The sequence below is a fragment of the Epargyreus clarus genome, unplaced genomic scaffold, assembly GCF_041222505.1.
Source record: "Epargyreus clarus isolate Ecla_fem2 unplaced genomic scaffold, WU_Ecla_fem_2.2 ptg000008l, whole genome shotgun sequence".
Taxonomy (NCBI): Eukaryota; Metazoa; Arthropoda; class Insecta; order Lepidoptera; family Hesperiidae; genus Epargyreus; species Epargyreus clarus.
The window spans coordinates 1,891,003-1,901,316 of NW_027332216.1; the positions used below are offsets into that span (position 1 = coordinate 1,891,003).

A 10,314-nucleotide genomic window follows, 5' to 3' on the forward strand; every position below is an offset into this window, starting at 1 on the left:
GTTACATATTTTGTCTCCGAGCCACATTATCAGATCCTCAAATAGTCAATGATAAACTGGCTTCGCAATTTCATTAGAACCTACAGCAACATTCTTCAAACACAACTCAATTATTCCCATCGGTTGAGGAGTTACATATTTTGACTCCGAGCCACATTATCAGACCCTTAAATAGTCAAAGATAAACTGGTTTTTCAATTTCATTAGAACCTACAGCAAATATCTTCAAACACAACTCAATTATTCCCATCGGTTGAGGAGTTACATATTTTGTCTCCGAGCCATATTATCAGATCCTCAAATAGTCAATGATAAACTGGCTTCGCAATTTCATTAGAACCTACAGCAAATATCTTCAAACACAACTCAATTATTCCCATCGGTTGAGGAGTTACATATTTTGACTCCGAGCCACATTAGCAGACCCTTAAATAGTCAATGATGAACTGGCTTTGTAATTTCATTAGAACCTACACCAAATATCTTCAAACACAACTCAATTATTCCCATAGGTTGAGGAGTTACATATTTTGACTCCGAGCCACATTATCAGACCCTTAAATAGTCAATGATGAACTGGCTTTGTAATTTTATTAGAACGTACACCAAATATCTTCAAACACAACTCAATTATTCCCATCGGTTGAGGAGTTACATATTTTGACTCCGAGCCACATTATCAGACCCTTAAATAGTCAAAGATAAACTGGTTTTTCAATTTCATTAGAACCTACACCAAATATCTTCAAACAAAACTCAATTATACCCATCGGTTGAGGAGTTACATATTTTGTCTCCAGAACCCACTCTGATCCTCATCATATTTAAATGGGACCAACTTGTAGCAATTGTCCACACACGAAATGAAAGGCATTAAAATAGGTTCATAAATGGCGAAGTTATGGCTGTTATATTTGGGTGGAGGAGTTCCCCTCTTTTTCTCCAGAACCAATCGATGGATCCTAACCATATTTAAATGGGACCAATTCGCAGCTCGTCTCTACACAATAAAAAAAGAATTATTAAAATCGGTCCACTAACGGCGGAGTAATTGCTGTACATACATAAAAAAAAAAAAAAAAAAAAAAAAAAAAGATACCGGCCGAATTGATAACCTCCTCCTTTTTGAAGTCGGTTAACAAATGACACTTGCTTTATTATTTTTCTGTTAAAAGCACGGGTTAAAAGCATAAAGGTTAATCTAGTTCAACTATACTTTTAATACCAATAAAGAAAGGAAGTAAGTACTTATTTTAACAATTTACATTAATATTTTATTCCTCAAATATACTCGTAAACAGTGAATTGTCTGAACTCTGCTACATGGTCTCTTGGCTAAACCAATTTTAATAAAATACGATAGCATTGTAGTAAAGTATTTTATACCTATTCTTGTTCATTTATTATCAGTGACCAGACTGCTATCACATGGGTTGAAAGTCTTAATTAAATATTTCAAATATTTTAAATTAAATATGAAGTGTCCACTTCCATAATAAATCCATTATCAATCTGTGACGTGATTGAAGAAACAAACTTAAAGTGCTCATTTTATCTACAAAGTAAGAAGAAAGGTTAGCACTTAGCAATCATGAAGATGAACTTATAATGCGGGAGAACGCTCTCGAGTCGATAATCCTGTATACATTATGCGGGACGTGACATCTGCCCCTTTTAAAATAACGATATTCAATTTAATATTATATTCGAAAATAGCTGACCCGGCAAACTTTGTACCGTCTCAGAATCTATTTATGAAATATATTTCATATTTAGTCACCTTTTAAACCTTCCCTGGGCTTCGCTGATCGGTTCAGCTGTTCTAGTTAGTTTTAGCGAGACTAACGAACTGCAATTGATATATATACAAATGACAGCAATATATATAAATATAGATTAGAGGTGGTAAAACCCTTTGTGTTTCCAATCTGGAGGCATCAACGCCACAACTACTTCTTAATAACAGCAGTAAGCTATAATGTGTGGTGTTTTGAAGGAACGAGTCACCTTTGAGGACTAAATTAAGTTTGAAAGTTAATTTAGTCCTCAAGGATGACTCGTCTTTGGTTGGTATGAGGTGGGACCCAGATCCTATCTGGGATCGATTATAGATCGCAGTGTACATAACATGAGTTGGAAATTTGTTACTTCAATTAAATACAAAAATGTTCATAGCTAATTGGACCAAGCGTGTACGAATGTTGCATAAATATTATGTGTGTATAATTCGTTAATAAGTGTTACGGCCGCTTATTAATAAATTTGTGAATTAACCCATTGTTCATTGTTCTAGTCTGGCATAAATATAAAAATAGGAAATATTTCAACTGCTACGTAATTTTGTATTCATAATATCGTATGTTATAATACGCACGCGGTAGAGAATCATATCAGCGCCCCCAGCGGATTGTATCAGAACTGATTGGAAATGTATGAGAAATACGTAAACAAATACAAAACAGTCATTATTGTAAAAACGTAAAAACTCATACTAAGGGTACTGGCCTCGTGTAAGCGGGTAATAAAGGCCGATCAGTGGCACATAAAAGGGTTGCACTTATAAAGAGATATTTTAATATTTTTCTTGCTATTTTCCACAAAATTGGATTTCTAGCAAACTTTCAAATTTATGCGTCTGATTTGAACCATCTGAGAACTGAAACCAGAGACCGAGGTAGCATTTCTTCCAAATTAGTTCTCCAAAGTACTTTTAGTCAAGAACGAATTTTAGGCACATTTCAATTCTTCACATTCCTTACACAGATATTATTGTAGCTACTTTTTCTATACATTTAAAAGAAACATTGTCATGCCATAAAAATACTTACATTTTAAAGTACTTTATTGTCTAATCTAAATTGTCAAATTCAAATTCAAATAGTTTATTTGTTTATAGATATAGGTGGTTTATAGATATAGATATAGATATGGTGGTTTACATATTAATGCCAGTTCCATTATATCTGATATAATTATTAGAATATTTGTTGTTATGACATACAAATATTCTAATAATTATTTATGATACAAAAGATAACAAAAAATACAAAATTGAAGTATAATATAAGTCAGCCTATAAATTAGTCAGTATAATAAAATAGTCAAGTAGAATTTCCAATAATTATGTCGCTATTCATATTCAATTAATATATTATTATGGTTATACATTACTATTATTATACTACATTACTATGTCTCCTTCAGTAGCTAGCAGTAGCTGGCATTTTGATCGCTGAATAAATTGAAAGTGAGCGTTTATAAATAAATATGCTTGTAATATTGCGTGTAATAATAACAGTAACGTTAGGTTTAAAACATAACTCATTTACTAATTTCAATGATTCATTTATGACGCTCAAAAACATCTATACTCCAGCCAAATTGGAAGAAGAATGTTTACCAACAATCGTCGCTTAGCAACCGATAACGGGCATATAACAATAACCTTTTTTCATTAGCACAATTTATAATGTATAATATTATGTAAAATAAAAGAAAATTTCCGTTATTTTCTATCCTATTCTATACACTATGCCTAATGTCTGGTTTGAATTAAATATTGTGAATAAATATTTGACCTTGAGTTTAATTAGATTTCGAGAATAATCTCGCAAGATATATTTTAAATCAGCATTTAAATGCGTATTAAGTGAATTTATACAATTTTCTTAGATATTATGCTGTGTGATATTCTATTTTAATCAGAATGAATAAAATAATGTAATTTAGAGTAATGGTAGTTTAATATCCTCCATGGCAATATGTCCACGTCTCGTATTTGGACTCTAAGAGAATAAATAGACTGTAAGTTAGTAAATACTCTACTCCCAGAGTAGATTGGAAAATAAAATTGAAATTGGTTTAGTAGTAACTAAAAATAAAAATAAAAACTTGGAGTTTTGTACATATTTATTTAGCTATTATTACATGTATGAACGGGTTAAAATGATTAAATTAAATAGCACAAATTACAAGTATATAATACATCATGTAAAAATACGAATACTTAAGGTTTTTTGGCCGCCCATTATAGATTTTGAATAAGACTCCTGAAGAAATTTCGAAGGTTAGTCCAGTTAGTACTTTTATATATAAAGAGAATGCAGATATTAGTAAACTCCAGATTGTAATTATTATAGTTTGTAAGAGTCTTGTTCAAAATTACAGACATGTTGTTATTATTCATCAAATTTACGTCAATCGGGAATTACATCAAACGGGAAAGAATACCATCATAAATAAATTATTCATCTTCTTCATCACTGGCAGAACTTGATGGACTTGTTGAACTGTCTGTCACTCGAATAATAAAATTGTCAATTACATTATCTGAAATGCCGTCAAGTTCTGCCATTTTCTTTTCCTCTTTAATTACATGATTGACACATTGTTGCCATGCCACAGAAGTTATAGATTTAATTGCTTCACTTAATATTTTTTTTAAATCAATTATTTTAAATGTTTTGTTTTTTTCTGCGACATGGCCTTTTACTTGGCCCCATATCAACTCGATAGGATTTAATTCGCAATGGTACGGTGGTAATCTTAATACCTCAATGTTGTGCTGCTTCGCCATTGTATCGCATACAAATGCTGAGTATTTTTCCCGTTCAGGTGTTACCAAGTCGATAAGCTGTGCTTTTATCATCTCTGCTTGGAACGAGATACCTTTTTCTGTTAGCCAACTTTGTATGTCTTTTTTTAACCAATTCATAGAAGGAACTCGTTCCAAGCGTCGAGAATGATATGGGGCATTGTCCATTACAATTATGGAGTTTGGTTCTAATTTTTCCAGAGTTCTAGAGAACCACTTTTCAAACACCTTCGAGTTCATCTCTCTATGATAGTCGCCTTCACCTTTTTTACTTTCGAAAATTAAGTCTGCATTTTCCACAAATCCATCCTCGTTACCTATAAAAAAATGATAAATATTAAAATGTGAAAAGTACATGTAGCAGTCTAGTGATCATATATTGACTATATGGCATAGAAACTATACTTTTACGTTAACCTGATTAGCTATGCATGAGTTTATTTTTTTACAAAACTTTTTTCAATTCCATGATAACACACATCTAAAATTATGTGATCTTAAGCTAACAATATTAGGATGATAACATACCAATGTGTACAACTATCAAGCGCTTCCCTTTTCCCGATGGAGCTTTCAAGCCAGTTGAGAGTCCCTCCTGATAGGCTTGTCGAGCAGACTCAATGGAAAGGTCTTGCCATATTTTACTTTTTGTATGTCCTGAAACCAAATAATATATTATTGCTTTAAATTATTTTAATATAAATAATTTTATACACAGTGTGTGCCAAAGATGTGATAAAATATTGATTATGACATTTAAATTCTACTTATTAATAATAATTTATATGGTTACTGTTTAAATAAAGATCAATAAGTATACAGAAATGATTGATTCTATATAAAAAATAAGTTAAAATTGTTTATGTACCTTCGTTAACCCAAGTCTCATCCAAATAATAAATTTTGCGTCTTTGTTCTCTCATCCTTAACATTTTTTGAAGATAATAGAAGCGCCATCGCACAATTTCTTCCTTTTCAATGAGAACACTTCGTCTCGACCGTTTCAAATATTTAATCTTCAGTTTATTTAAAACTTTTTGAAAGGTAGTTCTTTTAAAGCTTGGTAAGCTGTCGTCCTCGTTCACTAAATTTAAAACTTTTTCAATTGTTGGTGGATCGTTATCAAAGAATAACATGTGCACCTTCCTACGAATTCCACTCAAGGTCATATCGTCCAATTTGTCCATTATTGTCCCCTTTTTAGGAGCTGGAGTCGGTGACGAAACTCGTTTATGAGTTCGATATTCTTTTATTATTCGGTACACAGTACTCAAATGTACGCCGGCAATTTCTGCAGTTTTTTTTGCGACATCTTTACTGTATATAAAACTATCTTTTGGCCACATTACTTCGATAGTTTTATAAATGTTACATATAACTGTTTTCTCCGAGGAACTGAGTGAACACCTCGCTCGTTTCTTCTTTGGAGAAGAAAACTTCTGCAGGCCACTCGGACCCGGTTGGGAATCACTCATTATAACAAGAACAACAAAACAAACAAAACGAAACAAAAAAAAACTCAACAAAATAACAGAACAACACTATAACAGGAATATTTAACAAACAAATAACAATGGATAACAGAGATATTAACACGCACAGTACTCGTAATCGTAAGCAGCCATGTTGTAAACATCATTGTAACACGACCAAATTCGGAGAGTGCGTTTCGTTATAGCTAAGCAGTCAATGTAAACAAAATGTTTTTTTTTTGTATTTGTAACAATGAACTATTATTATAAAGTTATATTTAAAATATTATACATTAGTATAAATAAAATTATTTTCAAATAATAATTTAATCATATACTACGAAAATAGTGGATAAATTAAAATGTCAGCTTACACTTTAAAAAATATTATTTGCTACTTTAAATAAAACGAAACGCAATTGTGTTTTTTAAATAGTCGGATTATAAAGCAATTATTATGCAGCTAATTTAAAATGAAGCAGTAAAAGTGGGGTTGTAAAGAAATTTACGTACTCTTTTTTTTTGATGGACTGTTTCGATTTTTCAAAATCGTAACCAAAAGTTCTTATTACCTGGCATACGCTTATTTACAGGGTTTTCACTTACTTACTGATAAGGATATTTTATTCATCTTTGTCTATACGCAACAATATGAAAGTTGTGAGAGTACTTTGCATGTAATAAGGTATAGAAATAATGGATACAATTTAATTGTGAAGTTTTTTGTTGAATTAAAAATGAAAACAAGGATAATAGTAATTTTTACAGTACCAAAATTTTGATGACCCTAATATCGGTTTGTTTACATGAATTCTCTTCGCATCGTGGCGGAGGTATAAGCTAAAATGCTTCAAAATCAAAAAAATGCTACAGTGGTGGATCTGATTTTTTTATGAAATGCAGCAAACGAGCTTACAAATCCATCTGATGGTGGCCATAGTCGCCATGGATACTTGTAATCAGTACCTACCCTTAGTATGAGTTTTTACGTTCTTACAAAAATTAGTGTTTTGGTATTTGTCCATACATTTTGAATCAGCACCCCTAGCGGATTGTATGAGAAGTGATTGAAATATGTAGGAAATACGTAAAGAAAAACAAAAACAGTCATTTTTGTCAAAACGTAAAACCTCATACTAAGGGTACAGATGTATTGACATTACAGTCATTACAGAGGCCACAAATATGTTTCCACTAAAGACTAAGTCTGAACGCCTTTTAAGCACATTCCTTGTCACACCTTCAAACCAGAACATAACAGCGCTTAACACTTGTTAAAATTCAGAAATATATAAGTTCAAACATGTATGTATGTAATTTTAAATTAACAAATAAGGTTTGAGTAACAAGTGAACAGTTCGTTGGAACATTTGTGCCTCGACACCGCGTTTATTCGTTCAATTTCAGTTCGGCCCCACTAATGAGGTCGATCCTTGCTCTGTGAATGCGGTATTGAGACCCCTACCAGTGGTTCAAAGTGAAGAAAGACAATGGATCTCCGTCATCGAGCCACTGTCCCACTAGGCACATACATAGTTCACCGCGCTGGTCAAGTGCGCTTTGGTAAACACACTTTTGATATTTTTTTAAGAATTTCCAGACGTTGAGGTTTTCTCATGATGTTTCCTTCACCGTTAAAGCAAGTGATAATTAATTCATAATACAAACATCATTTTGAAAAATCAGAGTTGCGTGTTTGGGGTTCAAACCTCGGACCCATCCATTGAGAGGTCGAGTTCAACCACTAGGTTATCACTGCAATATTTCATCGTCATTTTCTTATTCGTATTATCGACGTATTTTTCATTTAATTACCGATGAATATTACCATTTAACTATCGTTAGCATGAATGTTTTATTCATTTTACCCTTTATAAAAATTCAGAACAAAAACATTCGAGAACTAGTAGTAACGGCCGGTTTCACCCGCAAACCGCAGACTGAGCTCAGGCGAGCAACGGAGTTTACTATTCAGTTTTGATACTGATACATTAAATTACGTCTCTAACCGACTGGATTCGAAGGAAAAAACGGCGGCCATTTTGAAATATAATTTCGCTTCGAAAACAATGCTTTTTTGTAGAATGGAACGTAAAATTTATGAAACTTTGCAGACGTTATAAATGTTGCGTTATGTAAAATAATTTAGTAAGTTACAGTTACAAATTTAAGTTATGGCATAATTTGTTATAGAAAATGTACCTAATTTAATTGAAAAGTACATACTAAAACATGTGAGTAAGTAGGTAAATATTTTTAGGTAGTACTCGTAGGTAAGTACCAAATGTAACTACACAAATTTCGAGGTATCATCTATCTTGTCTTCTTCCCGTGGTCTAGGAACCAGAATCCTGAAACGTGTACAATATCTCCGGCTGTTATAAGAGGTAAGGTATTATCAGGTTATGTTGTTAAGTAGGTACCTAATTCAGACAGATTTTTTTTCTTTCATTGCTTGACATGATATTTTAAGATTTAACATTACATTTTATATTATTACTATATTAAACGTTAAGTAATTTATATTAAATGTCATAAATTCACGAATGTCATAAAAGTTATGTTCTAATAAGAATTTTTTAAGTTTTAACCTTCGATCACTATTAGTGATCACTATTACTATTAGTGATCACTATCACTATTAGTGATCACTATCACTATTAGTGATCGAAGATTTTAACTTAAACAATTTTTCCGGTACATTTTTAAAAGTATCGCCATACCGATTTCTGCCTCATAACAGCAGTGTTAAGAGCTGCTGCGTTCTGGTTTGAAAAGTGTGGTAAGGGAGATATATTTTCCGAGGCGTTCCACCTTAGTCCTTAGGGGTAGCGGCACACCTGTGGCCGACCGAAGAATATTTAATCCCATCTGGGGTTAATTACAGATGCCCATGGGCGGCAGTGGCCACTTACCATCAGGTGGACTGCATGCTCGTCTAATAATCCCATATTATTATAAAAAACCCATTATGTATTTAGGAATAGTCAACTATCATTAACAGTTACAAATGTAACCGAGACTTATGTACAGCAGTTATTAAGTGGAAGTATGCAAATTTCGATCTATTCCTGAACACATTAAACGCCAACATGAATAGTTTATCTTGCTTAATGAGTGCGGGGAACAATCGTTCTCTCCATAGAGTAAATAACAGGTAGATATATAACTACACGTGGTTAAATAATTAAAATAAAGTCCAAGTGTAGAAGTCTACGTAGGAGACCTGTATTAGCTCGAACCGCCCGGCCAGCGGCCCCGGGATGGACGGCGGTATGTGTGGTCGCTTACCGTCGTACGCACCAGATGGTGTCGCGAGCGTCAAGCTCACCTGGGCGGAGCCGGTTGCGTTCCTTTGGAGATCCCGAAGCCCTCTACGCAGCGCTAAGAACGGCGACGGGGGGGTTTTATTAAGGTAAGAATCCCACATAACTCTGTGTCGCTCCCACGGCACGGGGTACCTTTTGAAGGTTTCCCCCTCGATAACAAAAGAAAAGGTGATCTGTATTAAGACTGCAGAATAACTACAATGGTTCAGTTCGGTTATGGTTTTTGTGAAGGCGACGCATCTATGTACCTACCTAACTGCATTGAAATATCAGCACTTTTAATATTTTTAATAGAAACTTTTCAATTGCTTTATGGATAAAATCATATGTAGGTACGTAGTAATGACATAATTTTAACATTTAACATTAAGATTAGCTGACTTCTAAAAATTCTATTGGAGTTTCTTGCGCCGATTCTTCTCCATAGCAAAACACTTTCTGAAATGGTGGTAGATTGTTGACATTTTAAAAACATGTCACATATGAATCAACTTTGAAGGTGAATTTCTACTTGAAATTGTAATACTCGTATCATAATTGAGTTACGAAAGTAGAACATCAACCTTTTAATGTAACACCAGCTATACCAAAATCTAATTTTAAACCAGTTTAGAGTACGCTGGCACGTAAATTCAACCTAATTAATAACACTCAGTTCAGTGACACTACTAAATAACCGCGGGCATTTCTAAACGATATTAATTCTGCGGTTCTATGTACGGAACTTAATCCATTCAGAACGCTACAAATGAATGCGAGAACTGGGGGCCTACCACCATCTTATAAAAACCATCATAGTACAGGAAAGTTTTATTTCAATATTGCATCAACATTCAAATCAAATCAAATCAAATCTTTTTATTTGTGAATACAGGTATTGAAAACACAGGTATTAAAAAGTTACATATAGTGCGCTATA

The 10,314-nt window shown here is 33.1% G+C and overlaps 1 protein-coding gene across 1 annotated transcript; it reads right to left on the reverse strand.

The window, feature by feature from the left end:
• Positions 1-4,010: 4,010 nt before the first annotated feature.
• On the reverse strand, positions 4,011-5,897 carry LOC140744098 (uncharacterized). Its single transcript, XM_073075564.1, has 3 exons — positions 5,463-5,897; positions 5,123-5,251; positions 4,011-4,911 (listed from the first exon to the last, which is right to left on the reverse strand). Exons 1-3 carry the CDS (start codon positions 5,779-5,781, stop codon positions 4,244-4,246), a joined length of 1,116 nt encoding a protein of 371 aa, XP_072931665.1. The 5' UTR covers positions 5,782-5,897; the 3' UTR covers positions 4,011-4,243.
• Between the last annotated feature and the right edge of the window lie 4,417 nt (positions 5,898-10,314).

Bases quoted from the DNA above. Each gene is read 5' to 3' on its own strand.
- LOC140744098 (XM_073075564.1), bottom strand. From the start codon at position 5,781: ATGGACAAATTGGACGATATGACCTTGAGTGGAATTCGTAGGAAGGTG. The intron at 5,252-5,462 runs GTACATAAACAA...ATTTGGTTTCAG, and splicing joins TGAGACTTGGGTTAACGAAG to GACATACAAAAAGTAAAATA. The intron at 4,912-5,122 runs GTATGTTATCAT...ATTTTTTTATAG, and splicing joins CTTGATAGTTGTACACATTG to GTAACGAGGATGGATTTGTG.